This window comes from Ambystoma mexicanum, chromosome 2p (genome assembly GCF_040938575.1).
Source record: "Ambystoma mexicanum isolate Mex_15411 chromosome 2p, UKY_AmexF1_1, whole genome shotgun sequence".
NCBI classification, from domain to species: domain Eukaryota; kingdom Metazoa; phylum Chordata; class Amphibia; order Caudata; family Ambystomatidae; genus Ambystoma; species Ambystoma mexicanum.
In genome coordinates, this window is record NC_090923.1 from 872,380,508 (window position 1) to 872,406,377 (window position 25,870).

Sequence of the window (25,870 nt, forward strand, 5' to 3'; positions counted from 1 at the left end):
TGGCAATACTTGTTTTTGGCTTTGTAAGGCTCAGCGGCCTATGCAGGGAGAAGAGCGTCACATTCCTTCTTCAGTATGGCAACAGTAGATTAATTCTGAAGTTTAGAAAGAAGCTAGTCTGCTTCGCAGCCGGCCACTCCCCGCCCCATTCAAATTACTCATACACGACACGCCCAGTGTTAGGGGCAGGGACTTGTTAAAAAGTTATTTTCATAGGGCATCAGCATTTCGCTTATTTCAATATGGCTACCGTTGGGGACCAGAGAGCGTAATGGAACTGTGGCTCGCTCGGGCCTAGTTTATTGCAGATCGTTCATCCAATGAAAGCAGAAGTATAACCATTTGACCAATAGCAGTGCGGAAAGACATTTTGAGCCAATGAGCGTGTAGATTGTGTATGTAGGCAACATCCCCGCGTAATGCGAACATAGCGCGACGTCGGTTTGTTGACATCTGGCTGACTTTTGCTGTTTTTATCTTCACTTTATGTAGTGTTCCATGGCTGCCTCTTTGCTGCAACTCAAGGCCGGAGAGCCAGACTCTCGTCTACGCAACCTACTGCCCTCCCCCCCCTTGGGCCCTTCCCGTAAACCTCGGCTACAGCGGGGTGCTGGAGAAACGCAGGGACGGGTGAGATAGGATGGGGTTTTTTGCTGGTGTCTGTCACGTGCTCGGCCATACATTTCTCGACTCCGTAGTTGTATGTTTTATGACATGTACTTGATTATCCAACCACCCATCCCCTTGGCATTAGGCTGGAGCGGAAGTGTTTTTGGAGTGCCACAACTGGAAAACGGTCCAGTTTACAATAACATTAAATTGTGAGCGGGTCTGCAACCCCCAAGCGAGGATTATCTAGCGACACGTTTTGCATGTGGCTGGACAGCTCCTACAAATTGTTAGGTTCTACCTGTCCCCGACTTTGCTTGACACTGCAAGTGTTGTTTTCTGGGGTCCTCCGCTTAACCAACTGTTCATCCTTGTGAGCGTTTACATTTTGAGCACTTGACGTATGGGCCTTAAGTTATGCCGCCATGGTTGTAGTAGGGAACTTGTGAACACATTAGGGTACCGGTGGTTGGGAGTCATTGTGAATCCATTCGGCAAGCTGGTGTGTTTTTTTTTTCTTCTTTGTCCAGCACCTATGCTTATTACCATGTACTGTGCCTTGTAACTTGTACTAAGCGCCCTTTTACTCCCGGTCCGTAGCGCTATAGAAATAAAATAAACAAACAAACATACATGGCTCTCCCTGTGTCGTCAGACTTTGCTGGCCTGGGTGTCAAACTCTTTAAAATTTTCCTAACCATAGGATTTTTTTGAATGGTAGGAACATGTTACGTTACGAATGTTGTCAAATTTCCTGATGGATAGGAATTTTTGACAGGTAGGGATTTCTGACTTTACACCGAGGCAGTTCCTTTCCTTGACAGTATTTGCTTTTTATGTCCGTGCGTGTCATTTTGCTATTCCCTCTGTCTTTCAATTACTGACGCATTCTAGCAGCCCTTTAACTACACGGCCCTGCTTTCTCTTTAAATCCGTACTTTAATCTGGCTAGTGATAAAGATCCTTACTATCATTGCCTCTCGTTTCAGCCTGTTACCTTTTCAATGTCTAATTGCGTTACCACGTTACTGCTGTTACTCACTCTGCCTATACTATTTGTTTCTGCTGCCACTTCCAATGGAAGTCGCTGCCCATCAGTGTGCAGCTGCTCGCTTTTTGATGTGCTTGTTACTTACTGCCCGTTACTATGTGTTACTGCATTCTTCTTCATGCAAATGCTTAAAACTGAATGTCAGTGATTCTTGTTATGCCTCACGACATCTTACTTCCGAGGCTCCACAACTGGAAGTCTTATTTTAACCATAGTGCAGACTGTGAATTAGTCCCTGTTCTTGGCTTTGCTAGGCTTAAAAATGCTCGAAAGGGCATAACAGAAGCACCGTTTGACTATCACAGCTTGTCAGTGACTGTCTTCAACTGTGGGCCGAGTCTGTCAGTCACTTGTGTCCGTCTGTAATATAGACCGTCCTTCTTAATCCATTTTTCAATTCATTTTTTTGGTAGGTGAAACTAGAGACTGTGTTAGGAATTACTTCAACAAGCAACAGCAGTTTTACCTGTGACCCCAGCAGAGGATTAATAGCCTATTTTGCAGGGTAAGAGAGCAATCCTGTTTTGACATGACTGCATTATTTGAGCACTTTGTTTGTGACCGGTATGTTGGGAATGTGGAGGAATCTGGGATGTCGTACTTATTAATATTTGTCAATATTCCTTTAGTCCTGGCCTAAAATGTATTTTGTCTGTGCAAAGCTGAATAGCTTAATGTTGAGAGTTGATTTATTTAATTTTCTTCATCATAATTTGTGTGTGTGGGTTTTCGGTAGCTTCCCCTAGCGCTAGTTTCAAGAGAGAGGGCAGACAGACAGAGGGCAGACAGATAAGGGGTGTATTGGCCACTTTTGCTCCCTAACAATAGGCACATACTGCCCAAAAAAAAAATGGGAGTAAAAATGCCTCCACTTAAAAATAAGAAACCGACATTTTAGAACCTTGTGCCCCTAGCTTCACCCTGACCCCTTTGTGGATATGTTTGGACCAGTAGTGCATGTAGTAGCACATAAAGAAACCACTATTATTTCTGCCTTATCGGAAGAAATATACATGAACAAACAAAGTGTCCATAATTTATGGACACTCCTGTCCCCTGCACACCTCTATGTACTGAAAGATGTCAGTATTTAACAGAATATTTTCAGTCTGTTAACCAAGTGATGTAAATGTGTTTATGCAAAAAATCTTTTAAAATGTGAATTCTCAAAATTTTTATAAATCGTGTTCTTCCAATTCAAATAATTTATTCAGAAAAACATGTTGTATGTTTCAGTCATATACATAATTAGAAAATCTTCAAAATACACAATGTAATGCAATTCAAATAAGGTCTAATTTTCAAAATGTATATTGATCATTCACATACAAGACAAGGGTGAAATAATCTCAAAACAAGTTTAGAAAAATGAGCTACGCGTTTCAAGAGAAACCTTTCTTGAGGAGCAAAGGGTTATTTTTAAATTTAAATCAATGTCATATACCATAGGTAAACATCAATATAGTACATTCATTTTACAAAATGTCATTGAATGTGAGGTCTCAATTTACTGATCCCAATGTGAGATAATGGATACTGGTCCTTAAAGTGCTGGTTGATGGGTTGGCCCAATGAAATAATACACCTATAAGATATATAATGAGTATGTTTTAGCAATCTCAAATATAGTATTATATGTTCAATAATATGATACTGGTTAAAGCCGTTCAAACATTTACCTCCTCTTTGTTCTTGGATGTCTAGTTGTCATAAGAACCCAACTTGAATCTAGGTGGTCTAGTTGTCTTGGAAACCCAACTTGAAGACGGGTAGTGGGGCCAAACTGTTCTATACCTCTCACACGAAACAGAGTCCTAAAAATACCAATATTTTCGTTTTAGTCCCTTAAATGTCAATGAAGATTCCTAGTATCACTGGTGTTCATGCTAGTACATATAACTCACTAGTTAATTGAGTAGATGATGTCTATGTACTTCAGCAAGGTATTGATCTCGTATGTCACCCGCCCTAATGGTGAAAGTGTATGCATAGTAAATACTGTTGTCATGACAACTAGACATCCAAGAACAAAGGGGAGGTAAATGTTTGAACGACTTTGACCAGTATCATATTATTGAACATCTAATACTATATTTGAGATTGCTAAAACACATTCATTATATATCTTATAGGTGTATTCTTTCATGTATTCTTTCATTGGGCCAACCTATCAACCAGCACTTTAAAGACCATTATCTCACATCGGGATCAGTAAATTGAGACATCACATTGAATGAAATTTTGTAAAATGAATATACTACATTGATGATTACATATGGTATGACATTGATTTAAATTTGAAATAACCCTTTGCTCCCGAAGAAGAGGTTTCTCTTGAAACGCGTTCATTTTTCTAAACTTGTTTTGAGATTATAAATTCACCCTTGTCTTGTATGTGAATTAATATCAATTTACATTTTGAAAATTAGACCTTATTTGAATTGTAATACATTGTGTATTTTGAAGATTTTCTAATTATGTATATGACTGAAATATACATGTTCTTCTGAATAAATTATTTAAATTGGAAGAACACGATTTATACAAATTTAGAGAATTCACCTTTTAAAAGATGTTTTGCTTGAACACATTTACATCACTTGGTTAACAGACTGAAAATATTCAAGTCCTGACATCTTTCAGTACATATAGGTGTACAGGGGACAGGAGTGTCCATAAATTATGGACACTTTGTTCGTGTATATATCACTGACATTTGATAACAGTCAGCTTATTCTCCCCAGCACCCTCTACATCCTTAAATTAAGAGTGAGACACTTGAGCTCTGAATGACTCAATATCTAAATACATACTACTGAATACGGTGTGCTTGACCTCTTTGCTATTTGGAATTGTATTATCGGAAGAAGTAAACATATATTTTAATGTGCATGAATAACTAGGTGCAAAGAAATAATTATTGCAAAAATATTTCCGTTTTTTCGATAAAACCTTTTTACTCGCTTATCAAATACTCCCATTGGGACTTGGACTAACCTTTTTACTCTCTTGACAATCCATTTTACTCACAACTTTGAAAAATAGGGAGAAACATCCTCCCACTTCTAAATCTTATCTGTAGCACTGACTCCTTGTAATGGGTTTTGTACCCAATCATTGACAAAGACAGTCCAAAACGTCTGTTGAAAGAGTTGTTGATTAGTAAAAGCCTTGTGCGCTGTCCACTCCTTGTGCTGTTGCTCCTCCCCCACGCTGGTGCTTTTCACTCCCCCTCTCCATCCTCCTGCTGGCGCCCCTCTCCATCCCTGGCGCTGGGCTACTCATCTCCACTTCTAGCGCTCCTCTCTTCTCCCCTCTGACCCCTGGCGCTCCTCCTCCTCAACCCTTGTGCTGTCGTTCTTCCCACACGCCTGATGCTTTCACTCTCCCACCACACTCCCGACACTTCATGCTCCTGGTGCTCCTCTCCATGGCTGATGCTCCCTCCCCCCACCCCCTTCCCCACACTGGCGTAGTCACTCTCCCCATGTACTTCCTTTCCCTCCTCCTCCCTGCGACCTTCCTTGTAGTTTTAAAGCATGTTTTTTGCTGCTATATATCGATTCATAATCCACAGGCACATTTTTAGTACATTTTGCGTTTGTCTTTGGGGCATATTAAGTAATGTTACTATGTCTTTCTTGGGGGGGCGAGGTTATTTACATGTTTGCATCTAGTGACATGTTTTTGAATCTCTTCCCACCGATTGTTTATGGTTTTGTAACCTAACAAAATGTTAGAAAGGGTATGTGAGCACCCGGATCTTAGTATAGGGAGACTTCTTTTGTCCTATTGGGGATTGTATTTAATATATATATAATATATCAATGCTCCAACTACAAATCTGTCGGGACTGTATTGCACCAATGATCTCTAATAAGGGTGAAACCAGTATGTAGTTGTCCTGACAGCCTTGCAAAATGTCGTCTTGGGTTGATTTACGCTATGCATAGTAGCACTGCCGTTTAAGACCAAGACAATTTCCTGGAGGGGGAAAAAGGCTTGCATTTGGGATACTTTGCATACCGGCGAGGCCTTGCTGATGTGGCTCAGAACTGGAGGTGAACTTCCAACAATGGCTATTAGATGGCATTGTGGAATGTGTGACTTGGCTCAAATGGACTTTCGTACTTTCACATTTCAGACCGTTTTTTTCAAGCAGTTTAAACCCACCATAACTTTATTGGTGTGTTTGTGTTCATTAGGCAACTTGGTACAGTATATATATATATGATCTGCATATATGCTGTACCAAGTTGCCTACTTTATTTAAATGTTTAAAGTTTGGTATTGCGTGTGTGTTTATGATTTCTTTTATTGCAGTTTTTAAAATTCGTATCCTATAGCATCATCGGGCGAATCAGGATTTAACCGATCCTTTGGCGAAACACTAGAAAAACATCAAATTCATCTGGAATTGTTTTGCTTTTTGGGATTGGCTCACGTATCTGAGAATGACTGTCGGGGCAATCTAACTTTGAAGTTGTCAATTGGCGTCGCAGCTAATTATTTTGTTTGATACCCTACAGCCAAATGGACATAATGTGGACAGTGAGTTACCAGTCTTTCTCTAATAAACTCTGGTCGTATTACACCACATTGGCATTTGAGGGTTTGATAGAGTGGGCTTTTCAGTTTGTTCTCCTTTTATTTTGTACTCTTGCAAGCCCTTGTTTCTGCCTGAACAGTTGGTTCGTTCGACCCATTGTTTATTATGCTGGGATGGGTTATGCTGTGAGGAGTATTTTTATGAAGCTTTGTGATAATTATTGCGGTACACTTCATGTGCACTTGGGCAGTATTTCACTTTTGATCTGCAAGTTTCCCTGTATGTGAATGATTTGGACGTAATTGTGCATGCCCACTGGGGCTATATTGAGTGAGCGTACCTGTGGCAGCTCTTAGGTCGAGGTTGTTTGTGTCTAGCCAGTTGAGGTGTGATTGCAGTGGTTTGTACCCTGATGGCCGCACTTGCAGGACGACTAGCCAGCAATTCACAAATTGGAGCTTAACTGGTGTTTTGGATACATTTGTATAGTATCTTGGTCAGTCCTGGTCCTATATAGGATGACCAGTTATTGAATGATATTTCATCTGGGATCTTACATGATGCCAGTTATTTTCATACCATCCTTACACGTCACTGGTTGGATGCACCCGCCCGACATTGTAGGTTTCCAAATTTTTCAATTTATTATATTTGGCTAGAAGCTGATCCACAAGGGCTGCAACATCACACTGTGCACTTTTCAGAACGTGCCTGTTGCAGCAATTACAGACAAAAAAGTGTTGTTGGGCTGCTTCTCTTCTTGTTTGCTTTTTCCATTTTCTTCTGCTGCTTTGCACCTTGCACTTTTTCCATCAGCTCTCACATTTTTGAGGCTGTACAGGCTTTTAACCTTTCATTAATTTTGTGTTTGCATTTTCAGCGTCACTTGTCTATATATAATTGCAATAATGGGAAATTTCTACTGGTATCATAGGACATTTCACATGGTTTTTAATCTGTTTGAGTTAGTAAATGGAATATAGGCTTCATGTCATTTATATTCTATGTCAAGACACGGAGGCTCGTATTATGCTTTCTCATAACTTTACTGTTTGAGCAGCATCATTAAAAAAAATAACTCGGAAAAGTGAAAAGTACAAGTCCCAACTGTTTAAAGTCTTTTTGCAGTTCATCTGTTATTGGACTTTTAAAACACATGACCTTATCAACCAATCTCCATAGTCCATCCCTATAAATCCAGTCCACCATGATGATGATTCCTCTTTCTTTGATGCTTTTGCAGCCAGTTAAGTACCTAGCATTACTTTCTTGACTTAATGATGGAATGTAAATGTTTTATGTGAGTGATTACGTGCAGCGTTCAGTAACTGTGGCAGAACATATCTGCAGAATCTTACATATAATTGTAGTCGGGCAGGCACGACGGGACAATGAGTTCCAGGGACCGCATTAGACAGGACGGAAGGGGCACTAGAGTCACGGAAGTGCAAGGAGCATGACAGTGACTTATTAAAGTTCCAGTTCTCCTCGTTTACAACTTACGTGATGTTATTCAGTTGCCCGCAATAGGGAGAGCCTGACGGCTGTGTCGGATAAAGGATTAACTTATCTCCCCAGCGATCGGATCACTGAGGGAAGCAACGTTTTTAAGAACGAATGCACAGAGCGTGTAAGTTTTCCCTAGCCATGCAAAACAAAGCGTGTGAGGGATAGAACTGCGTAGTAAAGCTAAACCGAGAACCACGCCATCTGGTAGCCGAAAAAGGAAATTCAGCCAAAAAATAGTTTTTTTTTTTTTCTTTTTTGTGCAAACAAGCCTCCCGAGCGCTAATTTAATAATTTCTGCCCTAAAATATATACAAAAAACGAGTACTGGCCCAAGATACCTGGTTTTATAACCGTGGCACGCCTGCTTCCACTCGTAATGTCCAGCTCAAGTGAAGAGGGAAGGGCTCAGTGAGCCAGAAAAGAATACAACCCGGCATGGGGGAAATACTACATCAAGCCCTGAGGCACAGCAGCTGGTGATCATGGAAGACTGAATAAAGATTTCCAAAGGAATGGAGGAGCTTAGAGGAACATGTGCTCAAGGAATAGAGGAAGGGGGAAGAAAGAAAGCCTGCAAGGCCAAAAAGGCCAAGAATTCCCCCCCCCCCCCCCCCCCCGCTCGCAAACCCACCCACCACTCCGGGCTTCGCACTGAAACGAAAGGGCAAGAGAAAGGTGGCAAGCTGAAAAGACAGAGCTCAAATGGCGAGATGAAACCTATGATAGCTCAGAGGGTTACGATGAGGATGATTGGGGCACGCAATCATCGGAGGAGGAAGTGGAGATTATATCCTCGGAAGATGAGGAGACTAATAGAGCTCCCATGAAAAAGAAAACGGTAGATAAGGAAGAAGAAGCCAGGGACGAATTTGACCCGAATGCCTTGATACATCCACGTTCCTCTAAGTGGGAACCGCTGGCTAAGAAAGCGGCATACATAAAGAAAAGGCTGAGAACCCCCGCTGGCAAAGAAAGCCGGAAATACACTGAGGGCAGAGTGCCCAAGACTACATCTGCCGGAAGGCATTGCAGAGACCTCAGACATTGACGACCGCATGGTCCCATTCATAGGGAGGTACGTCAAAGATATTAAAAAAAGGTCTAGATGGGTCCTGGCGCTCATGCCAGGACAAAAAGCTAGACATGATTGGGCCTATTATATAGATAATGGAGATGGCTGAGGAGGCAAAAGAAAAGAATGAGCCGATAGATCCAAATATACCATCTGGTTGGGCTCAGAGAGCAATCTGTTTTAATTGGCGAAGCGGCTGGCGGAGTTTAGGATCGATCTTGACCAAGATTGATCTCCTTTCTGCCATGATGACACCATCATGGCAGAAAGGAGAAGATCAATCTTGGTCAAGATCGATCCTAAGCTCCGCCAGGAGCTTCGCAAACAGGTTCCAAGCCGACAGATACCTTTTGGAGGAAAGGAAACCAAACCTGTTCTTTCTTTGAAGAGGGCGAGGTATAACCTAACCAACATTAACCTAACACAGGTGAGAATGAGTGTGCAGATAACGGAATCAGACTCCCACAGTAGGGGGGAGAGTAGCGATGTTTATAGAGAAATGGCAAACGATTTCTACAGATGCTTGCCACAACAAGAGAAATGGCCAAAGGCTCTAGTACTCGGCACAACACACAAATAGTTACTAGACACAGAAATAAGAGAAGCAGCACGGAAAGAAGCTATAAGGCAAGCTACAGATATGAGGGACAGCTTTTTATAAGCAACATGTTTTTAGTGAAGGCCGTCCGAAAAGAAGACCGATTTTATAAATCTAAGGGAACTAAATGCCTTTATAATATACAGACATTTCAAGATGGAAGGCATTCACCTCCTGAGAGACATACTACAACAGGGGATTAGCTAGCAAGGCTAGATCTCAAGGATGCTTACCTGACCATAGCTATGGCAGTAGAGCAACGAAAACGTCTGAGATTTCGGTGTCCGGGTCAAATTTTGGGAGTTCACTTGCCTTCCTTTCGGACTAGCATCAACCCCATGGTGTTTCACGAAAGTGATGAAACCAGTAGTGACATATCTCAGAGAAAGCGGGATAAGAAGGATCATTTACCTGGGCGACATTTGTATAATGTGCCAGGACAGATTGCTGATCAAAGAACATGTGGAAGTCTCCTTAGACCTCCTTCAACAACTAGGGTTTATAATAAACTGGGAAAATCAAGCCTAGAGGCGGAACTGAGCATGGAATTCCTGGGCTTCAGGTTAGACAGAGTAAGGGGAACGTTTAATCTCCCTCTGAGCAAAGTGAACGATATCAAGAAAGAGATGAGAAGAAGATTAACAGCAGATATCTATGAGAGAGTTAGAGCGATTAGTGGGACACCTCGCGTCCTTAATTGAGGCGATATTCCGGGGTCCACTACATATCGGGGCCCTTCAAAGGTTAAAAATACAATATCTCAGGAAGGACGCATCCTATGAACAAAGGATACCCCTCTCTATAGAAGCGAAGGAAGAACTGGAATGGTGGTTACACCACATGGATGCCTGGAATGGAAGGGCAATATTTGGCTCATCCCCGGACTTGGTGATGGAATCCGATGCCAGCATGTGGGGATGGGGAGCCAGATGCAGACATCCGTCGACAGGGGGCAGACGGTCGGAAGAAGAATTGAATCTTCACATAAATTGCCTAGAACTCCTAGCAGGATCCTTTGCGCTGAAATGCTGTACACAAGAGACAGCACGATGCTGTGTGCTCCTCAACATGGAAAACGTGTCAGCAGTCCGTTACATAAACTAAGTTAAGGATGATGGCGGTGCTAGCAAATGAACTTTGGCACCTTTGCCTGCAGAGAGGAATATTGGTGAAGGCAGAATACTTACCATGCCGTCAAAACGAGGTAGCAGACTGGAACTCCAGATACGTCAGGGATGCCAGCGATTGGAAGCTGGACGAAAGGGTCTTTCAGACACTGATGGAGAGTTGGGGTCCATGCAAGACAGACCTTTTTGCATCGAGGTTGAACAGGCAGGCAGCTTGTTTCTTCAGTTGCAGACCAGACCCAGAAGCTGAAGCGATAGACGCATTCTTGCAACAGTGGGGTCCGAGCTAGGAATATGCCTTTCCTCCATTCGCAATGATCGTGAGGATTCTGGTGCAAGTGAGGAGGCAACGAGTGGCCATGGTATTGATTACGCCAGAATGGAGGGGTCAAGCATGGTTCCCGGACCTGCTGGAGATGAGACAACCCACTAGTGCTACCCAGGTTAGATCTAATAGTGAGGCACCCCACGGGGAGGGGCGTCATCCGCTGGTGAGGACAGGCTGCCTCACGTACATTGCATGGGCAATTTCAGGGGATCCTGGACTAGGCCATGATTATCGGAAGAGGCTGAACAGATTATCGATGAAGCCTGGGCACCTGGAACCAGGAAGGCATACAGAACAGCCTGGTCAGGCTGGCACAATTGGTGTGTGGAAAGGAACATACATTCCACTGGAACAGATGTAGTGCATGTAGCCAATTATCTGGCACAGCTAGCATCTCAAGGACAATCAATACAGCCCACTCAGCTATTTCTGCGGGACATCCGAGAATAGTGGGGATAACAGTGGGATAACGCCCTCTATATTTGCAAACGTTTGAAAGGAGTTAGAATAATTAGTCCACCAAAAACAATTAGACCACCAAAAGAAAAATATGAGTGAGTATGGGATGTAGATAAGATACTGAGAATGTTTATATAATTGGCAGATAACTAAGAACTGTCAAGGAAGGTGTGTCAGCCAAGTTAACTATTTATTTATTTTTATATTTGTAAAGCGCCTGGCAGCCCGGAGGCATCGTGGCGCTGTTTCAAGAATGTGACTTAGTTACAGGGGTTGGGGTAGGCATAAATTATACATTGTTAACAGGCAGTTATGTTTATTGTCGTGCAAGAGGGTATCGGACGTCTGAGGACTAGCGATCAATAGGAGACCTTTTCCCCTCAAGGAATAACGTTTGATATATTGAAAAGGACCAAAACTTGGTTGAGATCAATATCCTATCAAGCATGCCCATATCAACCCAAATGATGTCTAATGAGCTGCATTGCAACCTAGGAGTCCATGACTGGGGGAATGAGACCCTTGGCGGTGAATCAGCTATTTATAGCAATAAGGAAACCTTTTGGGGCAGTAGCGTCAGCCACGCTAGCTAGATGGGTTATGGCCCAAGCGGGAGTAGGTTCAGATTTCTATGGAGCATACTCGGTGAGAGGAGAAGTGGCCTCTAAGGCATTTCAGGCAGGGGCTAGACTAGAAGACATCATGAAGGCAGCAGACTGGTCGAAAGAATCGACATTTAAAACATTTTATTTTAAGCCAGTGGAAAAAGTGGCAACGTTGGTGGTAAATAAGCTTTGAACAAGCATAATACAAGCCTTTGTGTCTTGACATAGAATTCAGATTTTCCATATATATGTTACAGAAAGTCATAATTCTATTAAAGACACAGAGGCGAAGGATTATCCCACCCAGTAATCGATGTCATAATCTGCTAATGAAATGTATTCAGTGAGGAGGAGGATGATGATAATGTTCATTTATATGTTGTTAAAACAAATATGGAATTTATTTTTTCTACACATGTCGATTACTCACCCTTGGAAAAGAAGTCTGAAATATTATTTTTGTTATAGGTTCTATGGCGGATAATCAACTGGAACATGAGGTCAGGCTAAGGGGCCAGTTTACAGCGTCGACCGGTTGGGTTGCTACAGTTTACAGAAGACCACACAAAGAAAGAGGAGGAATCGTCATGGTGGACTGGATTTATAGGGATGGACTATGATGATTGGTGGATAAGGTCACATGTTTTAAAAGTCCAATAACGGATGAACTGCAAAAAGACTTCAAACAGCTGGGATTTTTAGTTTTTGCTTTTCGTTCTTGTCATTGTCTTTAATGATGCTGCTCGAACAGTAAAGTTATGAGAAAGCCTAATCCTTTGCCTCCGTGTCTTTAATAGAATTATGACTTTCTGTAACGTATGTATGGAGAAATGTTGTAATATTGAAGTTTTAACATCTCGTGTATATACCCAGTAAATTGAGTCTGCTTTTACTGCCCTCGGATTGCATGGCGGTGTCATGTTACCGGCAGACTGTCATTTTACAACTGAATGCTGTTTCCAACACATTTCGCCTGACAAAGCACTTTCTGGGACGGCACTCGTGGTGATTTTTGACAAGCTGATGGGAAGCCTTACTGCCATACAAATTTCACTGCTTTTTAATGAAATTGATCAAGTGGTTTTTAACTAAGCACTTGGACCAGCTGTGTGCCCAGATGTTTCTTTGTGTTTTGGGGGCGTTTTAACATTCTAGTAGTCCCACCACATTGGGGGGGGTGTGTGTGTGTGTGTGTGTGTGTGGTATATACACACACACACTTGCTCATGGCATAGTTGAGACAGAGTTTCACATACCGTCGCTTAATATTTGAGCACTTGCATGAAAAAAATCAGAAAATATTCCTGAATCTTTCATGAACAGCGTCATAGTTTACCTTTAACGTTGGGCACTTTTTTTTTTTTTTTTTTTTTTGCATGTACCTAGACGTCATCAGGAATTCTGGTGCTGACCTTTTTTTCTTTTTAAATTGATTTGGCCTATATTGAGATATGAACGTTTTAAGATGTATCGATATTTGGCACGTGCCCAAAATGAATGCATTTTATACAAACTGTAGTAAGAGGCATATGATTTTCGCAGTTCATGAATTACGCCAGTCCATCTCTTGAAAACTCACAAAGTCCAGGCTGACTTTGATATCAGTTTTTATATTTAATGTGCACAAATTGTACAAAGAGGCATATCATTTTTACAGATTGTACGTTAAAGGCGAATTTCACTCAGAAATTTTATTGTCCCCATCGATCGGCATGTATTTTTAAGCATACTGTAATCTCTCTGAAAAAAATGTCCTATGCATATTTTTCATGACATTTATACATGCGAAAACAACTGGTTGGGCACCACCATCTTGTGCTAATCTTATCTGTTGATACATCACCCTAAAATCAAATGCCCTCGCGACATGCATATAGATCGCCCGCCCCTCAAGCTGATGATATGCTCCACCTATTTTCATGACATTCGTGGCCAGCGTAGCCAAACGTACCCTGTCATCACCCACACAGAACGTTGCCTAATACAGAGAACAAGTAAGATGCACATCCTCTCAAAGCACAAAACCTTTTTTTTCACAAATAGGAGAAAACATTTATTTTGAAGAAAACAACAATAGTCTGCATGGTACAAGCACCTATTTTTCACATCACGCTCAAAATAGATTATGTCCACAAAGATATTTATATATTTAGCCAATAGAAGTTATTGCTAGTGAACATCGCATGCTTTGAATGTTTTATGTAAGTTCCTCATGATGCTGATTGCGTTCAACGATTGATTTTAATCCCTGTGTTTCATTACTTCTCGCTTCCTTTCGTCCATTGTTGATTTTTTATTTTTTATTTTTTTAAAATAAACTTTTTCAAATGCACATGGTGTTCCATTAATCAGAAGATAAGGAGTCGTTTCACTTTTCAAATGCAACGCCTTCACATGGCTCGTTTTCACATCATAAATGCTAACTGGTGGCTCCTTATTGCTGTGACCACTAAAGGACATATCGGTCTCTGGCGCTCATCCCACATAATGAAGCGCTGTTGATTATTATCGTCCAATGTTGACTGAAGAATCCATCAGACGGGGCTGGAAACTATGGCATGCGCAGACCAATAGAATATAGCAATGTGAATGACAGAATAAAAGAATATTTCAGTAGCCGTTTTATAGTCGAATTTACACATTAAAATATGCTAGCTAACAAGTTACGTTATAATTCAGTACAGGATGAAAACGAAGGAGCAACGCCCACACCACACAGAATGAACACAGAGCTGTCATGACTGGTAAGCAAGTCACACCACGACATGCAGGGAAGTGCACAGAAGTAGTCAGACCACCGAATGGGAGCGAGACCCAGGTGCACCGGTTTGGCATAGCAGCCCCTACCTGAAACTAAGAACAGAGATGGGAACGTCTTAGGTTGAACCCCAGAAGGCATTATAATTTGTATTTGTATTTATTTTATTTGTATAGCGCACCAGGCCCAAGGGCATCCGGGCACATATCTTGGAAAGGACATACAACAACATTGGTACAGAATAAACAGTTACAGTGTGAAGGTTTTGTAGGTCGTACTACGAGATGTACATAGGTTTACAGTGAGGAAGAAAGTCGTGATAGCAGGAAAGGCATTATATATATATATATATATATATATATATATAGTACCTAGTGAACACGATATACAAAATAAGAACCTAACAATGTTAAGGTGACCACTATATATATACAATAGCATTATAGGCAATATAAGATATACAAAATTATCTGCAGTTAGCATAAAGAATGTAATTACAAGAATTTAGTTATAATCGCAAGGAAGGTAGCGAACTGAAGTCCTGAATGGAGGTGGTGGAGGGGTTTAGTCTTATACGGTGGATAACCAGAGTTTGGTTTTATGTTTGAACAGGGACGGAGAGGAAGCGAGTTCCATAGTTTGGAGGCAAGGACAGGGAAGCTTGCACCACCTGCTTTCTGCAGTTTGTATCTAGGGATGATCAAGCAGTGTGCTTGGGCTGATCTGAGTAGCCAGGTAGGCGAGTACTGAGCGAAACGGGACGCTAGGTAGATTGGAGCCTGATTGTTCAATTGTTTAAACATTTGTGTGTGAGTGCTAGAGATTTCAAAGATATTCTTTGTGTTACTGAGAGCCAGTGTAGACTTCTCCTTGTTTCGGAGATGTGTGTGTGTGTGTGTGTGGATCTGGCGAGGTTGAGGGCAGCTCTGATAGCGTTAATTTGGATAACCTGGAGTTTATTTAGGTTACGATGGCTGGTCCCTAGATCTAAGGCATTGCAGTAGTCGAGTTTGGACATAACCAATGTCCTAGCCAGAGTAATGCAGTTCTGTGTGGTTAGGAAGGGGCGGCATGCTCTGATAAGCTTACGTGTGTAAGCGGACGCAGAGACAACCACGTTAGTTTGTCTATTGAGTGATAATGTGTAATCAAGATAGATTCCTAATGTTTTGGTGTCGGTAGAAACTTTAATGGAATTGCCGTCAATATAGGAGGTTTTGAATGATGGGTCAAGTCTATTCAGCCGAAGTTGGGAGCCTAGGATGAGAAGCTCTGTCTTGTCCTCATTGAGACAGAGCTCATGCTGGGCCATCCAGGCTTGAATGACTTGATGGATATCATTCAGTGCTTTTGAGTCCACCTTGTAATCACCTGTGAAGGGAATGAGTATCTGGGTGTCATCGGCGTAGTTGGTATAAGTGACACCCAGATAATCAAGTACATCGAACAGAGGTTTGGTGAATTTATAAAGCGTTGGTGAGACGCAAGAGCCTTGAGGCACCCCACACGGCACTGGTGTAGGCTCCGCCGATGCAGTAGGTGCGAATTCCCTCATGTGTCTATTGTCTAGGAAGGAACTAATCCATTTGGTGGCTTGCTCAGAGAAGTGGGCAGCTGATTTCAAGTGATGGCAGAGGATTTGGTGGTTGACCAAGTCAAAGGCTGCCGATAAGTCGAGAATAATTATGCCATTTTGCCATTGTTTTTAATAGATTGTTGGTTTCTAAGTACTTCTGAATCTGTAGATACGCTGCCCTATCCAAGATTTATAGTAAGAATGGGACCGTAGTGATGGGCCTGTAATTGGTGGGTATGCTGGGGTCAAGGGTATTTTTTTTTTTTATTTTATTTTTTTTTTTAGTAACGGGATGACCCAAGCATCTCTTGAAATGAGGAATTTATAAAGGCGGTAATGAAAGGGGCAAGTTCGTGCGCAGATTCCTTAATGATGGGGGCAGGGCAGGGCAGGAGTCCCCCTGACAGTTGGCTGGTTTCAATTTACTAATGATGCTTTCTACCTCTGGGTTGGTAAGAGGAGCAAAACTAAATGCTGTATGAGTGAATGTGGAGGTTTTATTGTTACTAGACTAGAATTTAGTTTGGGAGATGGTCTATAGGCAGTTTTGTTTAGCATTCATTTTAGACTGTATGGAAGATATTTTAGCATTCATTTTAGACTGTATGGTAGATATTTTAGTAAGGAGAGCTTTTTGAATGTTGTTGCACCACGTACTTTCCTTACTGCATGTATCAGAGATGGAGGAGGGGGGATTATAGTTCTTTAAGAATTTTGAATAACTCCTTCGTATTAGATTCTGCTTGTAAGATGCGTTGGTTGTATGTCCCTTTTTTGTGCTTGTAAAATTGCCTCCTTGTAGTTAATTGATGCTATAGTGAGGTTGTCTTTATTACCCTCACATGAGAGACTTTTCCAGAGTGCTTCTGCATTACTTTTTTCTTTGCGTAGTGTTCTGAGATGTGGAGTGAACCACGAGTTAAGGGGGGCGCGCTGTTTAGGATTCCTAGTTTTGAGAGGTGCTATGTTGTTACTAGCTTTGAGCAGCGTTTGGTTAAAGGTGTCCACTAAGGCCGTCTGGTCATTATGTATAGAGGCACAATTGAGTATAGGCAAGATGAGAGGGAGCAGTTTGTCCCTGATGATGTCCTTTTTTGTTTCTTGTGGGGATGGACGGCGCAATGTTAGGTTTGGTGTGTGGGTCATTGGCGGGTATGTTAAAGATGATGATGTGGTCAGACCAAGCACACGGGTGGTTGGAGACCATATGCGTGTTGCAGTTTAGGTCGGCAGTCCAGTCGAGTGTCCTTCCCTTGGAATGGGTAGGTTTGAGGATGCGATGAGAGAATCCTAAATTGGAGATATTGCTAACAATCTCACCAGCATGGAGGTCATTGGGGACCAGTAGTCGGAGATTGAGGTCACCAAGTAATAAGACTTGGGAGTTGGGTTTAGTGTTGTCGGTGAGAATGGTCATGTCATCCGAGAACGTAGAGAGAGGGCCTGGGGGTCTGTAGATGAGGTGCAAAGTGGCTGTGTTATTATGGGATAGAGAAAGTTTGACTGATAGGGACTCGGCTGAACTGAGTTCTGTGTTAGGAATAAATCTCATGTTTTGATATCGTCTTTGTGAATAAATGCAACGCCGCCTCCTTCAGAGAGGTTGAAATAAGTGGAAAGAATAGCGAGCGAACAGATAGCCCAAGGGTACAGGAAAAGGTTCTGCCCCTGCCTTAAAGGTGCACAGGGATGCGATGGTGGCTGCACATTGGGATATATCACGAGACAAAGCGGTGTAGACATAATTAGCCTGAACACAGGTTGTGGGTGCAGGTGTTGGAGTGATCACCACAATATAGGCCACACAACAACTCACAACTCTGTACAGAACATATTATTGTGAAAGGCACAACAATCCGCAAGTGGAACATTCGGGCGGTTGTAGCGCTTGGCATAAATATTCGGCAACATAACGTACAATGTGCATTCTTTTCGTCAAAAAGTACATTTGTCCGTCACATAGTAATCAAGCATAAATGTCATTTTCAATTGCCCAAATATTATGTAAAGTTACGCTTACATAATTTCAGGGTGTTCCATTCTCTCGATTTCAAGCAGAACAACCACTCCGAACAACAGATCCCAGAAATGGAAACTGAAGTTGCGTATGTCCACTTTCAATATAGTCAATGTTTAATAAATTCTTTGTGGCTATTCGACACATTGTCTTCTTCGAACTGTTAGTGCCTTTCATTGAAGCACAAATAACAATGCCAGTCTGTATTCAACGATCTAAGCAAGAGAGGGCTAGGTTACGTCTTGGAGAAAGAATGCTACAAAAAAAGATACAGCAGAAGACCTTGCTTCTGACATGTGGTTTAGAAAATGAAGGACCGTTAAAACAGTTTTGCAATGTGCCTCAACAGGAGAGCAATAACACACCAGAAAATTATGTATTGCTGTTAACTCTCGGGCTATCTCTGCGCTGTAAGATTAGGAGATCCATACCCCCTTCTCGCTTGTCCCACACTCCTTCATGGCCCAAAACCTACCCCTGCGCCTAGTCTCCTACAAACCTACCGACCTTCATTATGATGTCCCTGTTCCACCCTTGATTGGTTTGTTCGCTACCTACATTTCTGGCATATATTGTACGCCTCTTAATATAATTCCCACATGTCCGTTCAAGCTCACTTGCGCACATGAAGCAGCTCTGTGTACCATCAAGCAATACTGGGTGAGATTGCGTGCCCACACTAACTAGGTCTCCAGTGTGTTTGTGTTCTCATGTCAAGTAGCCACACGGACCATGAGGTGAAGCTTTAAAACACTGTGTACTCATACCTATTGTGTCACTAGCCTTTTGTCACACTTGGAAGTGACAATTTCTGCTAGCCGGGAATTCAATATGGTGTATTTATCGCGTTTCTATTTTATTGAGCCTTTGTAAGGCGCTTTACACAACAGAATTGCATTTCAAAGCGCCACAATGCTCGATGGGAACAGAACATGGGAAATAATAACTATGGCAAAACAGTAAAATACTGTCATTCTTCTATTAGGCATTGTGGAGAGGTGGTGGCGAAAGGGATGGAAGGAGGAGCAGAGGGTGGAAGGAGGAACAGAGGGGTGGACAAGTGCTGGTGGAGGGTCTGGGAGAGAAGTGCTAAGGGGAGCCAAGGAGGAGAACCTCGGGCTCAGTGCTAGTACAGACTGCTCTCAAGTGTGGTATGTGGGCCATCAAGCAGGGGACTGCAGGGCAGTGAAGTGGGGTGGAGGGTTGCTGGTATTGACTGGGAGGTTGGTTCTGGGATCCTGTGAGATTCATGATGATCAGGCCACTGGTCACAGCGGCAGTGGGGTGGTTAGCGGTGAAGCAAAAGTCCGATGAAGCGAAAGAGGACCCTGTGGATGTCTTGAATTCGATCCATGCACCCACTGGGAGGCAGTGCAGAGAATGTAGGCCTGGATAGATGCAGTACTCGGGCAAGGATAAGTCTTGCAGCCCTATTCTGGATTAGTTTGAGGGGGCGAAGGCAGGAAAGAGGGAGCTTGAGAGAGAGGCTCTTGCTGTAGTCCAACCTGGAGAGGAACAGAGCTCCGGAGACATTGAGCTTCTGGGGGAAGGTGAGAAAAGGAAGAATGCCTGTGAGTGGGTGGAGCTGGAAGTGGGACTTCTTGGTAGGGTCCATGATGTGTGGTATGAGGGAGAAAGCAGAGTCAAAGATGACCCAGAGTTTTTGTGCCTCACAAAATGGTTGGGATACAGGGGCCAAAGAGGGTGGGCAGAGGGTAGGAGGAAAAAAGGGCACAGGTGTCTCGATGAGGCATTTAGGAACATAGGCCCTTGTTGGATTACAATCTGTGCACATCTGGGACGCCAAAAAAAAAAAAAGTATTGGTCATACTCTCTGCAGCGCCATATCCACGCATGACAATCCACGCGGTTATCTATGATTCCTTGATTGGAAATATGCTTTAAAGTTTAGAACAATATGCCATATATCTGTACAATAATTGTCAAGTGCACTGAGTGTCTTTAGCTCAGTTGTTCGTGGGTGGTCCCCATAGATACAATTACCATCAAGTTCACAACCATAGCTACGTCTCATGTATCGCGTAACATGAATGGTAAATAAATATGATGTACCATGTACGTGTGAAATAAACCAGGGCAATGGCGGGTGGTGAGTTGCAAGCAAATGGTCAGCGAGCTATGTGAAATGACGCAGTTGGGCTAATACATTCAAACATTTGCGCCCCTATGACTTCTGCCTGGTAAGATTGCTTGAATAATATCAACCGCGCAACTAATGGTTCTTGTTCAGTCGATACTTGTTTGAAGTTAATGTATTTTAATCTTTTTTCGGATGTTTGTAAGGCACACTATATGGTATAGCACTGTCTGACCGTGTATGTCGTCTATGTGGTACGAGAGGGATTGAAACCTTGGAACACTTGATAACTAGATGCTAGAGTCTGTGTGAACTAAGGGTGAGGTATCTAAAATCATATAACTACTTGTTTAATTCTGCTGACAGTCCTCCCTCTGGTCTCATTTTCTGGAAAGCACTGATCACAATCTGATATTTTATCTTGTATTGGAAATGTGTTGAAATCTTCAACCTTTTATCCCATTGATTTTAATTGGATTTTGTCGCTCTTTGTTTTCTCTTTTTTATAATAGATTGTTGAAACAACTTGATGTAAACGTGATGGTGATTTTAGCCTCCCTTGACCTTTATTGACTTGAATTTTCTTTTATGCACTGTTTGATCTGTGTTTTGTTGTATATACAAAGGCCACGGCTATGAGTATATTAAATAAATGCACCTATACAACTAATGGTCATTCAATGCGCCATAAGACTGACCAGTGTTGAGGTGGCACCTTGGGACATTGGATAAGTATATCATATCCACTTGTTGTTTGAAACTGCCCCCAATGCTGTATCAGGGGGGTCTATTGAGTTTGTTTAATGTATAAATCAGGCAAGACCCCCTCTTGATCATTTCCCTGAAGTCTTTTGTTTTGTGTGTTACTGTTGTCTCCACCAGATAATCCTCACCTTCTCCCCTTTCTCCCCCTCCTCCCCTGTTGCTGGCCTTCCAGAAGTGCAGGTTCAGAGTTCCAGCAGTAAACAAAGGACAGTAGGTTTGAGGGTCTGCTTTTATGCCACCCCTGAACTCAGTGAGTGTACACGCCACTAAATCTAACGCCATGTAACATTCAAACAGAAGGCTGGTCAACCAATGGGCGACCATCCCGCTAAACATCTAGGACACACACACGCACACGGACCCGCACACGCACACACACGCGCACACACACACGCACACGCACACGGACCCGCACACGCTCGCACACACACGGACCCGCACACGCTCGCACACACACACACACCCACGGACCCACGGACCCACGGACCCACGGACCCACACACACCCACACACACCCACACACACACACACGGACACACACACACACACGGACACACACACACACACGGACACACACACACACACGGACACACACACACACACACACGGACACACACACACACACGGACACACACACACACACACACACACGGACACACACACACACACACACACACACACGGACACACACACACACACACACGGACACACACACACACACACACGGACACACACACACACACACGGACACACACACACACGGACACACACACACACGGACACACACACACACGGACACACACACACACGGACACACACACACACGGACACACACACACACACACACGGACCCGCACAGACCCACCCACCCACACACGGACCCGCACAGACCCACCCACCCACACGGACCCGCACAGACCCACCCACCCACACGGACCCACCCACCCACACGGACCGACCCACCCTCCCACACACCCACGGACCCACCCACACACACACACACCCACGGACCCACCCACACACACACCCACGGACCCACCCACACACCCACGGACCCACCCACACACCCACCCACACACACACCCACCCACACACACACCCACGGACCCACCCACCCACACACCCACCCACACACACACCCACGGACCCACCCACCCACCCACACACACACACACACACACACCCACGGACCCACCCACACACACACACACACACACACCCACGGACCCACCCACACACACACACCCACGGACCCACCCACCCACCCACCCACACCCACGGACCCACCCACCCACCCACACCCACGGACCCACCCACACACACACACCCACGGACCCACGGACCCACCCACACACACACACCCACGGACCCACCCACACACACACACCCACGGACCCACGGACCCACCCACCCACCCACACGGACACACACGGACCCACACACACACACGGACCCACACACACACGGACATATATATACATACACACCTTATGACCTGACCAATTGCGGTCACTTCCTACAAAGCAGGTTACAAGGGATAATCATTTGACACCCCACCCCCTGATTTTCGAACATGGCATGTTACAGAGATTTTCTGTAAGCCTTGTGGTAAGGGTCTTTAGGTGTATCTTCCTAACTTAGGTACTGCTAGTGATTCCTTCAAGCTCACCAGGCTTCCCAAGTAGTAGTTGTGACAGTGAAGCTCAGGCCTCGGTCTTAAAGAGGCAGTGCAGGATGGCATACTTTTTATCACCAAGTAAAAATGTCCAAACACTGTTTTCATTAAAGTATACTCATTATGTGAGAAAAAGTAGTAGTAAACTCATGGGTAAGTAACTGTCAAACCAGAATATGCCACAATGTATCTGGTAAGTAATTAACTCTTATTTAAAACAGTGTTAGAATCGAGAGAGTACCTCCAAAAAAGGTAAAGATAGTAATGAGTATGTAAAGGCATCCTAATCTATGCTGCCAAGTTGAACAGGGGACCAAGGGATGCCAAAATAGAAGCAGTCTTTGGCGGGGAAATGGTTACCTTTGTGAGAAAGTGCCCCTAAGAAACAGCTCTTGGAGTTTTGTTCTAGGGAAGCTCTCAAGCGTGCTTGGTGTAAGGAAGGCATGGTATCAAGAATAGACAGACACAAGTGATCACAGGTCAAGGTATTTATTAAAGTGTATAGGTAGGGTAGAAAAACGCCTAATCTAAACCTAACTCTAAGATGGGAGCAAGCTACGACCATCAAATCAAAATAAGACAGTCAATAAAAGGCCTATACTAAGACAAAGCTATTGCCAATGCTTATGCTTAATACAAAAGAGTTTGGCATAAGGTTTCACAAGAAAGAAGGAAGTGTTCACAAATGATAAGTCGGGATGTGTTTGCTGGGGGTCTCCCTTCCCCACATTTTGAGCACGGGACAAGGCATGACCCCTGAGCAGAGCACACGCTCGAGTTTTCCGAGCATGAGATGACAGTTCTTCATTAGGTATCAGGGCTGTCGGTGGTTAAGACTTTCCTAAGTCTCCTGCCTCAGAGGACCTGATGAGCTCCGAAATAACAAACAAAAGTTTCTGTCCTTATGTATGTTGGGTAATGACTTCTCACCCCTGGATCCCCCTCTCCCGGGCTCGGATCCTTTCTTAAATGTTTCCCTCCCTGTAAAGACTGGTAGGGGGTGTCTGTACTTCCGCTCTCTATATGGTAGAGGAGAGGCACAGAGGACCCCAGCCAAGATTCTCTATTGGTACGTGGTCGAGCAATCGAGGACTAGCTTCTCAGGAGGTGATCCATGCTGGTCCTTAAGTACAGTGTAGTCCCCAAACCCCCACAAATGAATGTCCACACACTGTATTACTGAAAACAGTCTTTATATAATTAATATTTAAAAGTATGTACACGATCACAATAATGCAACTTACGTCTAAAGTGGTACCACTAAGGTTATCGAATCTCATTAAAGTGCATCAACTGTACGGTTAAAATGTCACACAGATCAATAGCGAGTAAACCAGCAATAGCGATAGGAAGGAACGCAAGGGGGTTGAAACAATAGGCAGAATACTGACCCCTACCACTAGGCACAGTTCTGTGTGGAGATCCCCACCCCCCCCCCCAACCTGGGCAACCTGTAAATAAAGATATATCGCACAAGCCCAGTCCATATGTTCAATAGTCTCACTTCTTCCTATTAAGGTTTTACCCCCCCCCCCCCAATGTACCTGGTGGAGTAGAGTTCTCCGACGATGCACCGACCGATCCTTCTTGAGTGCCTCCCTTTCAGGCAAGAGCCACGGATCGTCGAGAGGTGTCGGGGAACTTAGCGTTCGGTGTCGGGGAATCGACAGCCCTTCTTGAGTGCCCTCCCTTTAAGGCGGGAGTCGCGGGTCGTCAAACGTCCGACGGTGAACATGGTGAACTATGGCAGGGAAGTGGCCGCTTCGTTCCTAGCGGAGCTCGTCGTCGACAGAGCATTGGCGTCCTGCAAGGAAGAGGCGTGCGGGGCACCTCAGTGACAATAGTTCTGGACCGCAAAGAGATGATTATGAACTGTGGCCCAGCAAGTGTGTCGAGTCATCGGCGTCTCTGCGGTCTGTAGGTGGCGGGAAACCCACCGGTGGATGCTCCTCGGGGCATCGACGGTCAGGCCTTCTCCAGCGGGAGACAAGCGGATGGCGATGCAGACGAGAGCGTCCGATGATCAATGGAAGTTCTTAGGCAAACGGGAGCACAGCGGCTCTGGTCGTCGACGGCGGTCGTCGACAGTGACGGACAACAGTCCCAGTGCTTCTCCTTGGAGTTCCGCAGCAGTCCCCGTATTGGGTCGACAGCCTGTCGTAGGTCTGTCTACCAGGGAGCATTGGCAAAGATCAGCTGTGCACGATGGTCCCTCGTAGCTCGGGAAGAGGGCGCCTTACCAGGTCCTCTCTGGGTCAGTCCTTGGAAATACAGCAGCCTTCAGATTACGAGGGAGAGCCACAGCACTCCTTCTCGTCCAGCAGGGGTTTCAAGGTCAAGCGTCGGTTACTCGTCGTAGTGGACTTCAGCTTCTGAACACGATTCCTAGCAGTGAGAGGTCCCCAGATATACTGTTAATCTCCCATTCATTCCGCTGGGTCACACTCAAGCATCCAATCACGACTACGGGCATTCATGCAGGCAGCCAGCCAATCGGGCACACGAGGTATTCAGGCCATTCACATCTCTCCAGATACTCACAACAAGTTGTGTATTGGGACAAGTACCGAGCCATTCAACACTCCAAGCTGCATTCATACCGGTTTCGGGCAGGGTTGTCTCAGTCATTGTGTCAACCACCAGATACTAGACACCCACAACACAGAATACATATTCGTCACACACTCTATTCACCCAGGTCCCACCCACAGGAGGTACCCACAACATACATCACAGGGAAGGCCCCAGCTAGTCTGGCCGGGCCTTCACAACAACACCATATATGGCACTTCCACCCAACAGCCAGTCAGGGGGAAGGGACAGAGTCAGGGCTTCCCAGGTCTTTAGGAAAACAAGGTAATGGGTAATAGAAAGCAAAGGCCACCGGGGCCATCTTGTTTTCCATCAGGAATCAACTGATCCCAATGGCAGGGCCGGGGGTATCCCAAAATGGAGGATACTCCGCACACCTGTCAAATTCAGCATGGAGCTGCCACCAGCCCATACCCTGCCCTGTGGGCCACCCACAGGTGCCCAAAAACATACACTAGGGGCACAGGGTTGTACCCCCTCCC

At 44.2% G+C, this 25,870-nt stretch overlaps 1 protein-coding gene across 1 annotated transcript in view; it reads left to right on the forward strand.

The window, feature by feature from the left end:
• The first annotated feature begins 388 nt into the window (after positions 1 to 388).
• The window catches only part of WDR62 (WD repeat domain 62), a 2,486,568-nt gene continuing 2,461,086 nt past the window's right edge, over positions 389 to 25,870 (forward strand). The window contains exons 1-2 of the mRNA XM_069644563.1: positions 389 to 630; positions 2,074 to 2,165. Of these exons, the coding sequence (XP_069500664.1) occupies positions 499 to 630; positions 2,074 to 2,165 (224 nt within the window). The 5' untranslated portion in view covers positions 389 to 498. The remainder of the gene's footprint in view (positions 631 to 2,073; positions 2,166 to 25,870) is intronic.